At 38.0% G+C, this 21,511-nt stretch overlaps 2 protein-coding genes across 2 annotated transcripts in view; one reads left to right on the forward strand and one right to left on the reverse strand.

The window, feature by feature from the left end:
• Nucleotides 1–3,549: 3,549 nt before the first annotated feature.
• MPLKIP (M-phase specific PLK1 interacting protein) lies at nt 3,550–12,045 on the reverse strand. Its single transcript, XM_004383968.2, has 2 exons — nt 11,677–12,045; nt 3,550–10,421 (listed from the first exon to the last, which is right to left on the reverse strand). Exons 1-2 carry the CDS (start codon nt 12,013–12,015, stop codon nt 10,221–10,223), a joined length of 540 nt encoding a protein of 179 aa, XP_004384025.1. The 5' UTR covers nt 12,016–12,045; the 3' UTR covers nt 3,550–10,220.
• A 443-nt stretch (nt 12,046–12,488) lies between these two features.
• SUGCT (succinyl-CoA:glutarate-CoA transferase) overlaps nt 12,489–21,511 on the forward strand; it is an 871,200-nt gene continuing 862,177 nt past the window's right edge. The window contains exon 1 of the mRNA XM_004383969.2: nt 12,489–12,620. Within this exon, the coding sequence (XP_004384026.1) occupies nt 12,521–12,620 (100 nt within the window). The 5' untranslated portion in view covers nt 12,489–12,520. The remainder of the gene's footprint in view (nt 12,621–21,511) is intronic.

A 21,511-nucleotide genomic window follows, 5' to 3' on the forward strand; every position in this document is an offset into this window, starting at 1 on the left:
AGTACAACGAGAATGCTCCTTAGAAGCAATGATAGCGAGACTACGTCTAACATACTTTGGACATGTTATCAGGAGGGACAGCATAGAGGACATCATGCTTGGTAAAATAGAGGGTCAGTGAAAAAGAGGAAGACCCTCAACAAGATGGATTGACATGGTGGCTGCAACAATGGGCTCAAACATAGCAAGGATTGTGAGGATGGCACATTTTTATTGTTGTACCTAGGATCGCTATGAGTTGGAACCGACTCGACGGCACCTAACTGTAGCAACATCACAAGGTCATAAAAACTGTTGCCAATACTTTCTTTTGAAAATTTTTCCTTTTCACATTTGGGTCTTTATTCTACTTGGAATCTTTTTTTAAATGGTGTAAGGTAAGGATCTACTTTTATTTTTGCCATATGCATAACAATTGGTCTGGTATCAGTTACTGAATAGTCCATCTGTTCCCCCACTGATTTGTAGTGCCGTCTTAACCATATATCAAATTTTTATATACTGTACTTTTATGCAAATGAAGTGCACCTTCTTCATTTGTTTGCCAACTATGCCCTGCCCCCACAAGGTATTTTCATAAGCACTGCTATGCCATTTTTTTTACACCTTACTGTAAAAAAATTAACATCACATGCAAACAGTGTTGAAGGCACACAGTATTTGCGTAAAAATACATTATATGTTTCATTAGTCTATTTGTTTATTCCCAAATTAGTCACTTAGTTTTACAAGTTTCCTTATTTGGTAGAGCAATACCAAATTGCTCTTCTTCGATATTTTTATGAATTATCATGGCCCTTTCCTCTTCCACATAAAGTGATCCCCATTATTCGTAGATTCCATCTCTGTGAATTTACCTACTCTCTAAAATTTATTTGTAACCCCAAAATTGATAGTCGTGGCACTTTCAGTCATTTATGGGCATGTGTAGAGCGGCGAAAAATTTGAATTGCCTGATGCTCATGTTCCCAGCTGAGGTCGATCAAAGCCTTCGTTTCAGTTCTCATACTGTAAATAGTCCTTTCCACGGTCTATTTAGTGCAATGTTTTTCTCATTTGTGTTTTTTGTTGGTGATTTCACTGTTTAAAATTGCCTCCATGTGTAAAGGGCTGTCTAGTGTTCTGAAGCACAAGAAAGCTATGATGTGTCATACATCACACAATACCTATTTGATATGCTTCATGCAGGCATGAGTTATACTGCTGTTGGATGTGAGTTCAATGATAATGGATCAAGAAAATGTATTAAATAAGGTGTTTTAAAACAGAAACACACATAAAACAAGGTTACGTATTGGTAAGTTGACAAAAATGTTGTGACCAGAGGCTTGCAGGAAGCTAACCCTGTATCTCCCCAAGGAACAATGATGGTTCAGTTTTTGTTAATTCAGTGTTTGCAGCAACTTTATAGAACATGATATTGCAAATAATGAGAATTGAATGTAAATGCTGGAATGAATTTGCAAGGTTAGCAAAATTATTTTGAGATTTTTGATTGGAATTGGAGTCAATGTATAGATTTAGGGAGAACTAACGTACTTGTAATATTGTATCTTTCAATTCATTAAAAATATCTCATTACGTTGTAAAAAAAGTCCTTAAAAAATGCTTTGTAATGTTCTCTATAGAAATATTGCTTTTAATTAAAAAATTTATTACAGCTAGCTATTGAGGGTGAAGTATTTTTTTATCTAGTGCATTTTTTGACTGGTGCATAGGAGTGCTACATTTGTATATTGCTCTTAGATCCAGAATATTAGTTCAAAACTGTTTGCCTCTTGGAGTTGTACACGGGCAATCACATTATCTGCAAATAAGGCCAGTTTCGTCTTCCTCTACAACTCTCACACCTCAGACCTACTTTTCCCTCTTCTCTGTTTTGCATATTTAATATTATGGAATGATTTTTCTTTATCTCCTATTAATATAGCTTTTCCCTTTAATCAATCTATAAGGTATATAACAACAAATTTCCAGATGCTTAACTATCGTTACAATTCTGGGATAAACCCTACTAGTTCATTTTTTGTTTTTGAATACCAGCTGAATTGTATTATCTTATGATTTTTGGCAACTATGTTCTTGAGTAAAATTGATCTACAATTTCCATATAGAGTATCCTTGGCCAGTATGAGATCAAGTTTATTCCAGAGGTGTAAATTGTGTTGGATACTTTCCTTTTTTTTTCCCTAAACGTTTGTATAAAACAGAGATTATGCATTCCTTGAAGGTTTGGTAAAACTTACTTGGGTCTGATGTCTTTTGTGGGCAGACTTATGATTATTAATTTCCTTAGTGGTTATTGATTTATACTGGCTGTCTAGTCTTCTTGAATCAACTTTAATAATTTATATTTCTCTAAAAAAAATTCATCTATGTTCTCAAATACTTGGTTATAAAGTTGCCCATCGTATGTTTTTGTGTAACTTTCAAATCTTTTATCTGTAGTTGTATACTTTTTCATCTTAACCCCAATATACCAAGACAAATAGTCATCATTTTCCATCTGGGCCCAACGGACCCTTAAAAAAAAAAATTGTCATTTAATGAAAATGTAAAGAATAAAGAGATAGAAACAATTTTATTAGAAATTTTAATAAGAATGTAAGCATAGGAAACCCAAATTTTTATTCCACATCTTCCTGGTTTTGAAGGTACAGAATATCTGAGATGGATAATGTTCCTTGAAAGCAACTACATACTCATCAGCTATCATGAACCTAGAACATATTCACTTTGCAAATCTTGATTTCAGACTTCAAATGTATCTCTAATGGGTTCTAGTTTATCATTACTTCTGGTTCTTCTTGCCCTTGCATCATCAAAATGCAGTATGTTTAAAAACTTTTTTAAACCTTTTATTTTTGTTGGAGAGAGGACGGACATTTTTTTAGGTTCGTAATTGCAAAACATTTTCACTTTTAGATTTGTAAATACCAATTAGAATGATCAATCCGATTTTTTGTTTCTACGTCATTCATTTCCTTCCCATCATCTCTGAATCTGCCTTTGCATTTATCTACTTACAAACTCTGTCGAGTAAATTCTGATGTACAAACATTATAAGAGATATTTTTGTCACAAAGTATTTCGTGATGAAGTCGTTCCTTTAGATGACTAACTGGATGAAAGTACCATGTTTCCTTTATGTCCTTAGAAATATTATTGTTCACTTATTGATTCCTGAGTTTGAGAAAATTCTTCTAGAATACTGTCATCTGAAAATTCATAGGGATTTTGCTGCTAAGATCAACTTTACCATCATTTTTAGATTCTTGAGTGCTGCCTTTTGCATTCATCTTCTGATTTGTCTAATAATCATGAAAAAACAAACAACAACAAACAACAATAAACAACAAACCTATGGCCATCAAGTCCATTCCGATTCATAGTAACCCTATAGGATAGAGTAGAACTGCCCCATAGGGTTTCCAAGGAGTGGCTGGTGGATTTAAACTGCAGACCTTTTGGTTAACAGCCGAGTTCTTAACCACTGAGCCACCAGGGCTCCAATAATCATGAAACATCTGTCAATTTTCTTCTTTTTGCCGTTATGGAAGAAAAATGCTGAATTCTCAACTGTGCCCAATGAAAACTTAAAAAACAATTATATAGTGTCTCTAGATTTCTTTTAGGAGCCCTGGTGGCGCAATGGTTAAGTGCTCAACTGCTAACTGAAAGATTGGTGGTTCAAATCCACCCAGCAGTTCTGTGGGAGAAAGACCTGGCAATCGGCTCCCATAAAGATTACAGCCTAGAAAACCTCATGGGGCAGTTCTACTCTGTCACATGGGGTCATTATGAGTCGAAATCAACCTGATGGCATCTAACAACAGATTTCTTGAAAAGTAATGCAGTTCTTGGGGCAATACGATAAAAAAAAACCTGAAGGATGATGTAATGATGATTTATTTCACTACTGCATTACCTTTTTAGGTGATTTCATCCATTCTTTTCTATTTTTTTTTTTTACTTACTATAGTTGCAAATAACTGTTGAAATCATTCCTAGAATTATTAAGTTGCAAAATATTTCAAGATACAGAAAAAAATAAGATGTCTTAAAATCCCATTATCTCATATTTACAAAAGGGGCCAATGGACTTATATGGTAACTGCTAGAGAGAATGTTTTATTATATTTTTTAAAGTAAAATTTTTCTTAGTTTTTTGGAAACACGTCTAAGAAAAGTCGTTAAGAAGTGGATTGTCACAAACATAAGGGCTCAAAAAGGAAACAAAACCTGATGTAATACCAAAGGTTAAAATTGTTTTTTTTTTCTTTTTGTTCCCTTCATCGATCTTTTATATTTGTCTCTTTTATTCGAAGAACCAGTTCTTGCTTTTGTTGCCATTCTCTATAGTTTCTGTTTCACTGATTTATTCTTACATTTTTTGACAGGGGGGGGGTTTGGTTTTTAAATTTACTGATATTGTGGTAAAAAAAATATGATCTGCATAACAATCAATTCTTTGAAATTTGTAGACTCCTTTTTGACTTAGAAAATCTATAAAAATTTTATTACACACTGTATGTACTTGAAAATATACATACATATACATACATATGTAGATGTATATATGTATAAATAATATATACACACACGAGTTTGAATCTTTTTATAACTATTTTTCATGTCTCTTGTAAACCAGCAAACAGATATATTTAATTTCTCTAATCCAATCTCATGTCTTTTAATCGGAAATTCTACTTTATTTGGACCTACTGCTGCCATTTTTAGCTTTACTTTTTTCCTTCCTTCTCTGATTTTTCTTGGATTTATAGTTTACTATATTCCCTGTTCTCCTCTCTCTGTTTTGGGATCTTTACAATTTGGTCACACAGTCTCTAAAATAATTTGGAAAATTAATATATCCTTTTATACATTTGTAAGTGGATAAAAATTTTTGCATCGTAAGTTTAAAATTTGGCAAAGGAAGTCATTTCTGGAATATTGTAAATATTGATTTTAAGGTAAAAACTATTACATCATTATTTTAAATGCGTTCAATAAAATCTAAATACTACCACAATTTGACATTCTCCATCCTCCCTTTAAAATATGAACAGTTCTTCTTTAATAAGAAATTTTACATTATTTTTTAGCCCCCTCATACTTCCATTACACCTCATGTAATTTTATCTCAGTGTAATATATTTTAATGTTTGAAAGTCTTTTACTGATACTCTATCATGTATGTTTCTCAAAATGTATTAAAACTATTTTTATTGAAATACAAATTTTTTATAAATTAAAAAGGATTTCCTGTGAATATATATCTCCAAGTATTTAAAAATCTGTCATGTGAACTATTATTATTCAAATGATGAAAACAACATAAATATATTTTAATAAGTAACTATTAAAGATACAAAGTAAAATTTGGAAACGTATCTCTTAGTGAGCTGGAAGGTGCTGTATTTTTCTATACCTACTGATGATTTTATTATTGTTTATGTATAGATGTAAGTGCTGAGGAACCTCATTCACGTATATAAGAAAAAAGGGATGGAAAGAATTTTGTTACAGCAATACAACTCAATTCCTGGACCCCTTCAAAATTATATTCTGAAAATCACAAATTGATCTATCATCAAATTATTTTTAATGTTTAGTTGACAATTTGATTAAGTCCTCCTTCAACTTTGTTGAAAACTACCAGAACTGAAAAAGATCTAGTTGTTCAAGTCATTTTCCTTCTCAATTCCTTAGGAAATTAACTCAAAGGTTTTACCAGGACTTATCCATAACCATTTCATTTAGAAGCATATTATTTTGGAGCTAAAATTAAGAAAAAACACCATAAAATTGGAAACTGCACACATTTTGTGATAATTATATACACAGGTAGTCCTCGACTTAGGATGTATTAGAGTTACGACAAGCCACACTTAAGTTTTTTTTGGGCATATCTTATCATTAGTTAATATATACTATATACAATGTTGCAGTGTGTAATTTGCTGATGTTATTCTCAGATGTTCAAAGATTGGATTTATAAAGATACTGATAATAAATGACAATAATGAAAACTAAAAAAAAAAAAGATGAGTCATTGGAACAGAACCCCTTCGTTAAGTTGGAACTGCCTGTAGACTAGAATTTTTATTTCATGATTAAAAAAATATTATACTTTTTACAGAATTAGAACAGCGTATAAATATCTAAGGACAAATTAATCCTAATTAAGTAAAGCTAATTTTCTAAAGTTAAATGCACTATACCCTGAACTACATTTTGGGAATATTTACTCCTTACTTCTGCACGTAAGGACATATTCTGCTTTTAAGAGTACTGCTGATATTACTTCAAGCTAACACACACATTTTAACATCTCTGAAATTGGGACTCATCTTATAATAGATGGCGTATCATAGTCTACTCGGCAGTACTTTTTCCTAAGTGGTATATAAAATAATGGGGAATCTTATAATAATGGTGTCTTAGATGATAAATTGTGGAAATTAAAAGCAAAAAGATGAGAAAATATTGGGTCACTAGTAACTTCAGGGCTTATACAAGGTATTCCAAAACCCACTGCCGTTGAGTCTATTCCAACTCATAGTAATCCTATGGGGTTTCCAAGGCTGTAAATCTTTACAGGAACAGACTGCTGCATCTTTCTCCTGTGGAGTGGCTGGTGGGTTTGAACTGCTGACCTTTCGGTTAGCAACCAAGTGCTCTGGGCTCCTTACACAAGGTAGTGACTATTATATGTGTATTACTTAACGTCCACAATATCTTTCTGTTAATTTAAATCTACGTACATGGTAGGAACAAAAAGATCAGAGAAATGGTTGAGTGACAGTAAGCAGGAGACTTGGGCCCACATAAAAAGTTAATATGGATTTATAGAATCTAATAATGTACTGGCAAAGTTTAATAAAAAAGGTTCTCCTAGGAATTTAAAAAATGTACCAGAAAATGTAAAACCATAAACTTACCTTTAAAATATGTTCTTTTAACTTGAAGATGTAGTATGTCATAAGTAAACATGGTCCTTTACCATCTGCCTCCTTGAAATCATGTAGATGATGCTACTGAGACAGGGACTAAGACACACCCATCAGGCTCTTTATCATTATTGAGAATGGTGGGAATACTGAGTCTGCCTGACAGTCAATTCACCAATTCTCATCATACTTTTATACCAATCTTGAATATTTTTAGATGCAGCAAGGAACCTTACCGGGTGTTTGTTGCCTAAAAGTAAGGTACCTTTTCCCTTTATGTTATGTTCATGTTCTCCTTGCTTTCTTTTCATGGGATTCACCCTTGGAAAAAGTGGTTTTTTACACAATAGGAGACAAAAAAGTCAAGGTCATTGAACAAAACTGTCATCACTCCATCTTCCCAACTGACAACACATCTAAATTGTGAACACCTCCACGTGTGCCAGTATAACTCACTTCTAACACCACACTTCACCCATAGCAAAAATACATTAACTTCCACAATAATCCCTTGGTCAGGGCAGTGAGAGAGGTCCTTTTAGGTTCAAGGGGAAGAGACATAAGTCCACATCTTAAAGGGGTAGCAGCAAAGTTCTGCGAGAGTATGTGGCACCTGAAATACAGTTGTAGTCACTTTTGGAAAATAACTATGCCACAGGTTTTTTTGTAAAGTGGAAGAAGGGTGATTATGAAAGGGAAAAAAGAGATGGCATGACCCCTATGCTCTTAGGTAAATCAATTTTAACAAAGAATATATATGAGAATATACACTTTTTAAAAAGTATATAATCTTTTTAAAGCTATTCATGCCTAAGTATCCCTCGGAAAGTTGAATACTCCTCAGAGTATGCATGCCTTGAGTTGAAGACCCTACTATAGGTTATATTTATGGTCTAAATTTTTAAGATGCATACTGAATTGACTTGATGGCAATGTGTTTTTTGTTTTACACTTAACTATAAATTTTTCTAACAAAATTATTTCAGCATTCCTATGGAGGAAAAATGTGTATACTGAAACAATAAAAAAAAAAAAAATCACTTTCCATTTTAAAGAATGATCAATTTCTTTCACTCACTTTCATATCTAAACAAAAATAGCCTAATAAGACAAATAAACCAAAATATCCAAGTAATAAGAACTTTAAAACTAAATATACTATCAACTAAAGTAATATATACAGTAAAGCCCCTTTCTTGAGGACAAAACTGTTCTTAGAAAACTCAGAAAGAACTAGACTTGTGGAGGCAGATGTTGTAACTTAGTAAGAAATTTTCTACTTATGTTTTTTAGCATTACACTTATAAAGTACAATGAAATAAAATGTACATAAACCATTAAAGGTTAAAATTGGATTTTATCTTCCAAATATAATAGCATAAAATCCTTCCTGACTTCATCTTTGCCAATAACCCAAAGATTTCCAAGAGATGGTTTATTATTTCCAAGTGTCATTTCCTAAAGATAGTATTTATCTATGAAGTTCAATAAAAGTTATATACAAAAGTATTCGACTCTAATTTTCATCATATATCATAACCTCAAAACATCCAGAAAGACTAGATGTTAGAGAATAGGTTTACTTTAAAATACCAGGGAAAAATTTACTAGTTTTCCTCTTTCATATACAGATCTGTACACAAATGTATTATGTATTAATTATAATCAGAGTTTCTGCATTCATTCACCAAACATTCTTTTATACATCTATTTTCCAGGCACTATTCTAAGAGCTGAGAATATAGGGGTGGAGACAAAGTAATTGCTACCATTTATTGAGAGCTTACTATGGGTCAGGCCCTGGCCTGAGTTTCACACATATAAACCTATTGAATCTTCAAAACACAACACCTTTATAACATGGGTACTATTAACTTCCTCATTTTACAAATGAGAAAACTGAGGCATAGAGAAGAAAAGTAACTCATTCAACTAAAAACTGGTAGAATTTCTAAACTCCTTGCTCTCATGTAGCTTGTATTCACGTAAAACCCTTACCTTCTCAATTCCTTCTCTGTCTCTGCAAAAGACCTAATGAACAAATAGAATTGGGTATGGCTCAAATTGGTGGTGTGACTCTTCTCATTTTTAGATAATAATGTTTCTTTCTGGAAATGCTTACATAAAATTTAACGAGCTCCATTTTCATCATATTGTGATCTCAAAGCATCTAAAAAATCTGCACGTTATAAGACTTGATTTTAAACATTGGAGAAAAAAACTACTATTTTTGTCTCCATTACTGTAGGTGTAAAAAATACATATATAGCATCCCTTCCTTTGGAAAAATACTTCTCTACTCCAGGTAGGCCTAGTGGGGCTGAAAATTATGGGGCCTGTCTCATTACAGGGAGAGCTCATGATTACAAGCTAAGTAGGCACCACTTTCCTGGTCACAGTTATTGGTTCAAGAAGATAAAAACATGATCCAAGCATGGCCAATCTGTCTTCCCTGGGGTTGATGGAACTGGGAGCTGTTCTCTTAGCAATGCATATGAATTTGAGACTGACGGTAGTCATTTTCTTTGGCATCAGGAGAAAATTATTACATAATCCTGAGAGATACAGAGAACAGAAATTCAGACACAGAACACTCTGATCTAGCTATGCTTGAAATAGGACTATCCTTGTACTTTCCAGTTAAGTGTGTATAAGTACCTTTTTTTAAACTTATGCTAAAGTGAGTTTCTGTCACTTCCAATCAAATATCAATGCATTTTTACAAAAGCACTAGATAAGATATGCAAGTAGAACACTGGTTATAATGAATGTGAATATACTGGTATAGAATTCTTCGTTCTCTTCATCCTTCTCTCCCTGTAAACAAACAGAGCTGTGTACAGCTCAAAGGATGGTTTATCTATTTCATTTTAAAAAGCAGTTTCCAAAAGACAATTTACCTATGCTTATGAAGCATTATTTTAATAATTCTACTTTTTAGCATACAACAAAACCACAATATAGCTAGAAAGACGAAATGTTTTATTTCAAAATGTTGGAAAAACATTAAAAGACAAATGTCCAATATATAATCAAAAGTTTTAAATATACGGAATATAGATACATGTATATAGCTCACCACCAAAGAGCTAAATACTGCAAACTACCCTACCATATTTCTTCTCTAATTTAGACCAATAATACTTGGTATGACGAAAAATACCAAGACCCTACACTAAGTCATCATCTTAGGGTTCAATAACACAAGCAACAGTTTTGTCCAAGATGTTCCTGACACATGAAGCTTCCAGATGAATTTCTGAAATGTTAAGAAAAGTATCTTCCTTTTTTGCCTGTGAATGCTTGAGTATTGCTGTACTGTTGGCTTATATCCACTACAGATATTGGTTCTAGGCCAGCCCAAGGATCCTCAAGCATTGAAGGCTTGAAATAACTTTCCACCTCATTAGATATTCTTTTTTCTCTACCACGCCCTGATCCAAATGGTGTAGATGTCCTTGGAGAACCCTTTAGAAAAAAAATCAGTTAAAAAACATTTAGTAGCAATACTTTGTACTTTTTTCTTTAACAGCTAAGGGCTCAAGGGGATCACACTGGTAGTTAAAAGTCATGACTTGAACCCATTACGTTCAATTGCAAAGTACACACTTCCTTTAGTCCAGTGTTGTTTTAAAAAACATATTTAAACCAATTTGGTACACACATTTACTAATAATTCCATTCCCACTGTCATCTCAAATACTTATGGATTTCAAATGTAATAACTTTGCAGACCTATCAAGCAGTGATAAAATGAAATATCGTATTTCAATTTTTTTTTCCCCCTCAAAATCTCCATTTGTTTTTCTGGAGGAAAATTAAAAACTTTTTTTTTTTTTTACCATGTGGCTTCAAAATTTCTAGAACCTTTCTATCCATGAAATTTTCTTCTCCTATCTCCAGCCTTAGAAGGGTGGGTTGGTTAAGCATACAAAAAATTGGAAAACCACCAGTACACGCAAATTATAAATCACTCCTATAACAGAAACCCTGGCGGCATAGCGCTTAAGAGCTACAGCTGCTAACCAAAAGGTCGGCAGTTTGAATCTTCCAGGCGCTCCTTGGAAACTCTATGGGGCAGTTCTACTCGGTGCTATAGGGTCGCTATGAGTCGGAACCGACTCGATGGCAACGGGTTTTTTTTGGTACCTAGACACACCAAAAATACTCCCGCTGTCTCTGTACTCACTCTCACTGAAAGGAATAAAACACTTCTACTACCATCTATTTATTTTTTCTTGAGAAGACTTGGAAAGCTTAAGTTGGTACAGTCAGAAAAAAGACAAAAAGGCAAACAAAAAAAGGGGACAGTAGGAGGAAGATGGCACCAGCCTACATCATACATGAGTGCTAGCCTGGAGATTGATACACTTCCTCCCCTCCTCCTCGGAGCCAGGGGACTCAGAATAATTAACTGAGAACCGGCAAGGCACCCCGATAAAGGAGAATCAGGAAATCTGTGTATGATCGGCAGTGTCCTGGCTAAAAGCAAGAGATCTCTGGAGTCAGAATGTACGGGTTAAAAACCTGAATGCCACTTTAGTAGGGTAATCTTAAGAAAGTTACTTAACTTCTCTAAGCCTCAGTTTACTCGTCTGCAAAATAGGGCTAATAACAGTACGTCACATCATAGAAGATTTAAAAAGTAATTCACGTAAAGCGATCATTACTACCGTGCCTGCCATACAGTAAGAGCTCAGTCGACGCTGGCTATTATTATTACCTGGGGGTGGCTCTGCTGCTGCCCTGGGGAGTAGCCGAACTGCTGCTGGGACCCAGCGGGGGACTTGGAGTAGGAGCCAGGGTAGCCACCAGGGGACGGGGACCCGAACCGGCCCCCCGGGAAGCTGCTGCCGTGTCGTGGAGAGTGGCTGCTCCCGTAGGGCCTAGATCGGGGCCCGTACGGCGGCGTGTGGTGCGGGCTCCCGTAACCGTCCCGAGGGGACGGCGGCCGTGGTCCGCTCCCGCCCGGGGTGCCCCGGAAGCTGCTCCCGCTACCCCAACCTCCTACACCGGAGCCAGGGTAAGGAGGGGTCGGGGGTCGAAAATTCTGTCGGTGCATAACACAGGCCGAACTCCTCCCTGCCGCGTTCTCCTGCCGGAACTGTCCAGACGAAGCCTCTTCAGAGAACTGGTCGTCCTTTACTAAAACAGTCCTCTGACCACCAGCGCCTTACAGCACATTGGTTCCGGTATCACAAATGTTCCGGAAGGGACGGAGGAATAAGCGGGTTATTAAATTGGGTGGCGATTGGGCGAATTTAAGTGAAGGAGAAGGAAGAAAAGGGATAAAGGAAGGACTGAACACTCGATGCAAGTAATCTTTGCAGTCTGGCGGTCAACAGTCAGGACAAATTGACTACCACCTTCCCAGCGGCTGAGGCTGGCGGGAGAGAGCTGGCCCTGCCCAGGCCCTGCTCCGGCTCCGCCCCGCCCTCGCCCTCGCCCTCGCCCAGTCTCCGCCCGCTGGGGGCGGGGTCTAGGTGTCGCTGGCGCCCCCAGTGGCTGCGGTTCGCGCGCGTTGTGTTCAGCGCTCACGCAGGGACTGAGGATCTGAGAGGCTTGCGATGTTGGCGACGGTGGCGAGGGTCGCGGCTCTGCGGAGAAGCGGCCTCCTTTCCCGCCGGGGCGGCGGGAGGGGGCTGTGGACCGGACGCCCGCAGTCAGGTACCCTCCGAGACACGGTCCGGGCGGCGAACGGGATCCCGGCTTCATCCACCCCCCTCAGGCGGCGCGCTGCGGAGAGCGCCCGCACTTTGGAGAAACATCTCCTGCCCCCTGGACCCGCCCTTTGCTCTTCTCGCCTTCCTGCGCCCTAGCTGCTTGGCCCCCCGGCCGTCTTTGTCCAGCTCCCCGGCCGACCCGGGCTCGCTCTGCCCGGCGCCCGCGACCCAGACCGGGGCTGGAGTCGAGCACTTGCCACTGCGAGGCCGTCCCCCTGCGCGGTCACAGTGGCGCACGCCTCGCCACTCTCCCTTTCCTCCTACACTCTCTTCCCAAGTTAACTTTAATAATGTACCTTCAGCCATGTTTCAGAAATGATTTCAGGCTGCTGCTTTAAATAACTTGGTGGAGAGACTGCTAACAAATGTCGGACTTTACCCTCTTCCTTTCAGTTCTGGTTAAATGGGAGCGAGAAGTGATGGGGGAGTTAGGAAGCAGATCATTGATTTTCAAAAAGAGCAAAATTCAGCCAAATTTTAAAATCTTGACTGTTTCACGAACTTCTAATTTTAAAGAAAAATGTGATAACGCAAGAATGACACCTTGATAAAATAAAAGTAGGACAGATACCAGATACTTGTCCCATAGTTTTATTTAGGGGGTGAAATTTAGATTGACTACAGTTGTATAGAATTTTCTTTGCTCTCCCAAAATTTGAGAATGGTAATTCACTATGAATCTGGAAATCCTGTAGGATGCAGAATCTTAAAGAACGTACAAAAAAAAGTTGGCTTCTAGTAGATTCCGACTGTGATCTTTACGGAAGCAGATCTGAAAGCAGATGGGCAGGCCTTTCTTCTGTGGTACCGCTGGGTAGGTTCCAACCGTCAGCCTTTAGGTTAATAGTCATTCGCAAACTGCTTGTGCCACCCAGGGACCTTTAAAGAACTTAGGCCTCTTGAGATCATAGCCCAGTGGGTAGCCTAGACCTGTGCTTTTTAGCTGCCATTTCTGACTCTGTCTCTGACATATTCTTTGACATGCCTAGTTGAAGAATGTTATATCTTCTCAGCTTCTGTCCGCCTTCACGAGTGAGGACATAAACACAATTTCGTTGTTGACTGGAGGGAGAAGAGTCTGGTCCACCAAATTTATTTTTTCCTTTGGACACAGTTGTAGAGTCAATCAAGGCAGGATAATGCCATCAAGGCATAGTAGTACAATAAAGGGAAGATCCCAGACAGGTTGATATTCTTCTGTCCTGACCAAAACTTCACATTTCTGGACATTATCATCAGTGCCTAGATTAATGCTTGGTCATTGGGCATTCAAGTATTTATTGAATGAATGAATGGATCACATACATCATACTGGTCAGTGATGCTCGTTACCTTTTGTATCATAACCGCATCTACTTTATTTATTGTGGAGAGGCAGAAGAGGGAGAGTAGTGGACACCAAAATTACCTTTATTAATCTTTTTAAAAAATAAAATGCAAATTGAGTCTCTCTTTTTAAATTGGCAGAGAATATAGAATTGGTTCTCAGCCTGCTAAGTACTGTAAATGACTTTTTTTTGGCGTACACTTTCAGCATGCTCTTCCCTGCAGTGTCTTACTTGCTGTCTTTTATACGTATGAACTTGAGTTAGAAATGGGGTGGGGGGAGAAGTACAGTGGAAAATTGTTGACTGGTAGGTTAAACGTGACAGTGTACCTCTCATTACGTTTTCAGGCATATATGAGGACTGAGGAAGAGTGAATTCTTAGTAGTTACCTGAAAACCTCAGATCCCATTTGGGCCTCTTCTGGGCCCCATTCGTGAGAATAGGCCACTTGGCTCTTTATGATTGGGAAATCCGCCAAGAGAAGTTAAGTGACTTGGTTAAGTTCACATAGCAAGCAGAATTGGAACCAGAACTCAGGCTTTTTCCAAGTAAAGAATTATGAATGACAGTCAGTCTGCCTTTTGAAAAATGCAGTAGCTAAATAAACATGCAAATTTTTGAAAATGGTTCCGTATAGCTAATAATTTTAGATTTTGAGGTTAGTAGATATAAATCTGAATACTGAGTTTTTATAAATGTGGCAAGGGTCTTCACAGGCTTGAGCCTGGGAAATGCAGTCTGACTGTCTGAACTGGAGGGCCTGAGGTTCCTAGGCATCTATTTGCATCGAATCTATTTATCTGATGGTGGGTGCAGTGGAAAAGATGAGGGGAAGAGGAAGTAATTTTGTGTTGGGATAACTGGAGGTAGAAAAGTGAAGAACTGGGATGATGGATGGGAGAGTATGGTGGCTGCCCATGAGCTTAGTCTGAGCCCTCTGGAGAGAAAGCAGCACCTCTCATCTTTGTGAGTAACATAGGTATGGTGCTTGCAAAAAGAGAATCAGCACTCGTTAGGGAAGACCAGCACCAGAAAACAGAATCCTGGAAAGGGCAGCTACAAGTGGCATTGTAGGCAGAGGATATCAACAGAACATTAAAGAACTTCCTAAGCATTCTTGAGCTACGTGGGGAACTTCAGAAATATTTGGGTTAATTTTGTGTGATAGTGTCTCTTAGAAGTTCTGCCTTAATGCAGGTAAGGATATCAAGCCAAAGAAATTTAAATATGAATATAAACGGGACCTTGTTTATTCCTGTGAGACTGAGGACCTTATTTAGGTTACCTAACTTTTTTTGATGTTTCTTTTTTCAGTGGCGTTTAAAGTTGTGTGTAGAGCCTTATCTTCCAAAAAAAAAAACACCTAACTTGAAAGCCTAAAATATAAGAGCAGAAAGGCTGTGTTTGAAACAGGGATTGGGGCCCCAGAGTCCTGCTCACTCTGTACCCTATTTATCTGCCCTGTCCTACCCCCAAAGAGACTTCTGGGATACCTCTGAGGAATGTCTCAGGCTTTGCATAAAATGGTTTGAAAACCACTACTTTAGGTAGGTGTCTGGGATTAACAAGTGCTACGAATAGAAATACTTTAGTTATTTTTACTATGTATTGTCAGGAAGTGAGTATTTTCATTTTTCTTCATGGTTATGGCTTTGTAAGCAAAGAAAATTAGAACCTAGGTTAAAGGACAAGGGGGCAGTGGTGGTTCAGTGGTAGAATTCTTGCCCTCCATGTGGGAGACCGGTTCAATTCTGGGCTGATAACACCTCATGCGTAGCCACCACCCATCTGTCAGTGGAAACGTGTGTTATGATGCTGAAGAGATTTCAGAGGAGCTTTCAACTAAGATGGACTAGTGGGGAGCGTTTTGTTCAGTTGTGCACGGGGTGGACATGACTGGGTCAACTGGAGGGCAGCTAACAACAGCAGGTTAAAGGACAAGCCTTAGAAGTTAAAATGATGACTGAATAGGTAGTTAGAGAATGATTTACCTCCCAGGAGGTATGTGTTGGTCTTTTAAAGGGTGATAAAACCCAGAGTTTATCTTATTTTCCCCTTGTTTAGACTCATAGTGACCCCATATGACAGAATAAGAATGCCCTATAGCATATTCTAGGCTGTAATCTTATGGGAGCAGATGGCCAGGTGTTTCTCCCCTAGAGCGCTGGGTGGGTTTGAACCACAGTCGAGTGCTTAACCATTGCTCCACCAGGGATTTGTCTCCCTGCCCCCCCCCCCCCGCCAATTATTTGTATTCTAAAGGGTAAGAACCCAGGGACGTACCTCTTCTTTTCCCATGGAGAATTTGTTTACATTAGGAAGATTAGATTTCTCTTCTCACTGTATGAGAAGCGGTAGCTGGGCTGTTAATCGCCAGTCGAGTTGATTTCTGACTCATGGCGACTCCATGTGTTAGAGAGTAGAACTGCTTCATAGAGTTTTCTTGGCTGTAATCTTTACAGAAGCAAATTGCCAGGCTTTTCTTCGTCTACTTTTCCCATGGAGAATTTGTTTACATTAGGGAGATCAGGTTTCCCTACTCTCAGTAGGGGAAGTGGCAGCTAGACAGCTACCCTCTACTCTCAGATTCACAATTTTGGGGTTCCTTTCCTGTGTTGCAACCCCTGTGTGTATAGGCTTAACCACTGGCTCTCGTTGGGTCATCTGTGGGGTATTAAAAAAACCATTGCCTTAGAGTCAGTTCTGACTCATAGTGACCCTATAGGACAGAGTGGAACTGCCCCATAGGGTTTCCAGGGGGTGGCTGGTGGATTCGAACTGCTCACCTTTTGGTTAGCAGCCATAGCTTTTAACCACTATGCCACCAGGGGTATTAGGTTTGGGAAACTGGTTCATTTATAAATGTAAGTGACAGTAATTCTGATCTCTGCTTCAGAAACCTCATGTTTACTTTCAGGCTAAAAATGGATAAGTAGAGATATTAAAAACTTAGTAAATATTTTTGATGAGAAACACTTTTGAGGACAGGAGAATGTACTTAATAATTTATATGTATAGAAATGTTTGTATGTATACTTAGAACATAAGCTTTAAGATAATATTACCTAAAACTTTTCAGGTTATTTCAGTTTTCCTTATAGAGGTATCTATAGTTAGCTACTTCAAGACTGCCAGTAGTGGAAAAGTAAATGCATCTCTAGGATGTGATTAATTCACTCATTGATAGGGTTATGCCTGTATTTAATACAGTGGACCATTTAAAGACAACTGTTGGAACCAACTCAATGGCAACAGGTTTGGGTTTTTTTTTGTTTGTAATTTTACCAGTGTTCTCAATGAAAAAGCAAATATTAGAAGCAGCTTGTTTTCAAAACAGTCCTGAGAGCTAATTTCACTGCTTCATTAAAGTCTGATCTTTTCAATTCCAATCATGTATCCATTGTCCATGGTTGTTGAGTACAGGTGAAATATTTTATGCTTATTTATTTCTTTGTAGACTAATATTCTTCACCTAGATGTAATATGGGTAATTATGCATTAACTCACACTTTTAAACATTTTCATTAAAAATAACTAAATTTGCTGACAGAATACTTTGATATGAAGAAAAATGCAAGAGAGTATGAATATTGTTTTCCAGATACAAAGACTAAAATTTTGTTTTAAAATGAGTTAATAAAATTTTAATATCACTAGAATTTGCATTTTTGTCTTTTTTCCAATTGTAAAAATAGTACATTCTTTTTGTAAAAGATCTGAGATGCTCAGGAAAATAGAAGGCAAGAAAAAACATTAATGTTTTATCTGAGAAGCAGCCACTTACCACTTAATATCTAAACAGAAGAAAATAAGCCCCAGATAATTTAAATCTTTAAATAGGAAAATAAATCTTTTTAAATGGGAAAAATGAATGTAAATGAACATTTATATAATCTGGGGTTGGGAAAACATGATACCTGTGCAGAAAAGAGTTAACATTGTAAGCCCGAGGCTGCCATTTTTAGAGGGACCTGCTGCAAGTGTGGCCCTTGGTTGGTGTCTGGGAACTTGGCACTTGAATAGTTCTGTAACTGATAAGAATGGCTCACTGTACCTACACAGTTTGTATAAACAGTGTGATTTATGGATACTTCCTATCCTGGGAGTCTGGAATTTTGACCAGTTCCCTATATAAACCCTGGACACTTGAGTCTTTGTCATGGACTTTCCTATACAGAAATATTTGCACATATTACTGTACTTTTTATTACTGGAAAAGGAGTATGCTTGATGTAGTCCCTCACAGGAGAGAGAGAAATAAGGAAGCCTGTGCATAGATTTTTCCAGACTTCACTTGTGTCTTTCCCTTGCTGATCTTGTCATGTATCCTTTCATTGTAATAAACCTTAGCCATGAGTACAGCTATGTCCTGGGTGCCATGAATCCTTCTAGTGAATCACTAAAAGTTGTGTGGTCTTGGGACTCCTGAAACCATACCAAAGGGAGAAACCATACAAGAAATGATTTAAAAAAAAGTGAAATTCCCCGGTGGTTTAATAAAGCATGCAACAAATAGGGGAAAATTACTTTCAGTAAATATGAGGGATAAAAAGTTAATATACTTAAAACATAAAGAATCCATACAAATCAATACGAAAAAGGTAAATGTGCCAGTAGAAATGTAGGTAAACAACAAGGATACATACTTTATAAAAGAAGATACATGGCCAGCAGAGATGAAAAAAATGTTCAATTTCAGAAGTCACTAAATAAATTCCAATTAAAATGACAGCGACATGCTAATTGTTAACTGTCAAATTGGCAAAAAACAAGAAAGAACTAAAATTTATATTCAGGGTTATGGAAGATGACTGAGAGCACCATTTTTGTCTTAGTTATTTAGTGGTGCTATAACAGAAATAACCACAAGTGGGTGGTTTTAACAAATTTATTTTCTCATAGCTAGGAGGCTAGAAGTCCAAGGTGAGGGTTCTGGCTCTAAGGGATGGCTTTTTCTCTCTAGGCTCTGGGGGAAGGTCCTTTGTCTCCTCAGTTTTATTCCTTGACTCCTTGGTGATCTTCATATGGCATGGCATCTATCTTCCTGAATCTCTGCTCTCCTGCTTGTTTGTTTAATCTCTTTTATATCTCAAAAGAGATTGACTTAAGACACACCATGCACTAATACTGTCTCATTAACGTAACAAAGAAAATCCATTCCCAAATGGGATTATAACCACTACAGGGGGTAGGGTTTACAACACATTTTTGGGGGACACAGCTCAATCCATAACATTCTACCCTTTGGCCCCCAAAATTCATGTTCTTGCCACATGCAAAACACATTCACCCCATCTCGTCATCCCAAAAGTCTTAAATCAACTCCAAGTCCAAAATCTCATCTTCTGAATCATCTAAATCAAATATAGGTGAGTCTTTAGGTATATTCCATCCTGGGGCAAAATTCCTCTTCATCTGTGAACGTGTGAAACCTAGAATACAAGTTATCTGTTGCCAAAGTACAATGGTGAAACGGGCACAAGATAGGCATTTCCATTACAATTGGGAGAAATAGGAGGGAAAGAAGGGATAACGGACACCAAGCAAGTCCAAAACCCAGCAGAACAAACTACAGTAACTCTGAACGCTTGAAAATAATCCTCTGCTCTTCAGGACCATATGAGCAATAGCTCAGCCTTCCAGACCATGGGTGTTGATCATGCCCTCTGGACTCTGGTTGAAGACCCCTTGGCCCTGGGCTTCAGCTTTGCCTTCCAGGCCCACTGGGATGACAACTCTGTTCCTTGCTTTTGGGCGGCCCCATTCTAGTCTATCTGAATGGTGACCCTACCCCGTTGGTCCTGTCAGGCCCCATTCTTCTTCCCCTTGGGCATGGAAGCCCCACCACTTCATATTTGGGCAGTGTCCCCATCCTCTTGGCCAAACTGAACGACAGTCCCACATTCCAGAACCGAGTTGGTGAAAGATCTGACTCTGGAACCTAAGAGACCTTGGCTGCACCCTTTGAAACTGAGGCAGCCCTGCTTCCCAAGCTCCTTCCAACAGTTCTGCTGATCTCCAGACTTCTTCAGGAATGGTGCTTTTCTTTTCTTGGAGGACAACAGATGTAGCTCCTTTGGCCTGTTTCCCACCTGTAGAGTTCCAAGAGGTGAGACAACCTTTCTTTCATCCTATTTTTGTCCTCTTCAGCCTAACCTGATAAGTTTTCTGCTGTGGTAGTTTGTTACATTAGATCCATCAGTCACAGGCTTAATCTCTTTAAGAAAAGATTTTGTAGCTACATCCTTGGTGGAAATTCTAGAACACTTGTCCTTAGTTTGTACAACAGAATTTTCCAAATCTTTAAGTTCTGTTTTCATTTTGTGCAGTTCATTTTTAAGTCCATCTTCTTCCTCTTGCTTTTCACTATAAGCAGCAAGGAGAAACCATGCTGCCCCTTTAAGCTCTTGCTTAGAAATCTCCTCAGCCAACTATCCATGTTCATCACTTACAATTCTGCCTTCCACCAAACATTTGAACATAATTCAGACAAGTCCTTTGCCACTGCGTAGAAAGCATTGCCCTCGCTCCATTGTCCAATCACATGTTCATTATTTCCTTTTAAAGCGTTACCAGAAGCACATTAAATGTCCACATTTCTAGCAACATTCTGTTGCTGGTGCCATATAAAGACTTTCTCTATAGCTCTCCTCACTTCTTTCTGAGCCCTCACCTTTGATGTCCATAATTCCACCAACAGTTTCTTGAAGGAAATCTAGGTTTTTACTGTTAATCACCTTAAAACTCTTCCAACTTCTACCCATTACCCACTTTCTAAAACTACTTCCACGTTTTAGGTATTTGTTAGAGCAGTACCTCCATTTCTTGCTACCAAATTCTGTCATTGTTACCTAGTGCTGCTATAACAGAAATACCAGAAGTGGGTGGTTTTTTTTTTTTTTTGATTTTTTTTTTATTGTACTTTAGGTGAAGGTTTACAAAACAAATATTTTCTCATTAAATATGACATTGGTTAACAACCCCACAACATGTCAACATGCTCCCTTCTCAGCCTTGGAGGACTTTTTTTTTTGGTGAAAATATACATAGCCAAAGATACACCATTTCAAAAATTTCTACATGTACAATTCAGTGACATCAATTACATTCTTCCAGTTGTGCTGCTATTCTCACTTTAGATGAAGATTTACAGAACAAAATAGTTTCTCATTAAACAGTACACATATTGCCCTATGACAATGGTTAACAACCCCACTGCATGTCAACACTGTCCTTACTCAACCTTGCGTTCCCTATCACCAGCTTTCCTATCCCCTTCTGCCTTCTAGTCCTTGTCCCTGGACTGCTGTGCCTCATTAGTCCTGTTTTGTTTTATGGGGCTGTCTAGTCCCTGGCTGAACGGTGACCCTCGGGAGTGACTTCACCACTGAGCTTAAAGGGTGTCCGGGGGCCATACTCTTGGGGGTTCTCCAGTCTCTGTCAGGCCAGTAAATCTGGTCTTTTTTTGTGAGTTAGAATTTTGTTCTACATCCTTCTCCAGCTCTGT

The sequence above is a fragment of the Trichechus manatus genome, unplaced genomic scaffold (assembly GCF_000243295.1).
Source record: "Trichechus manatus latirostris isolate Lorelei unplaced genomic scaffold, TriManLat1.0 scaffold00114, whole genome shotgun sequence".
Classification (NCBI taxonomy): Eukaryota; Metazoa; Chordata; class Mammalia; order Sirenia; family Trichechidae; genus Trichechus; species Trichechus manatus.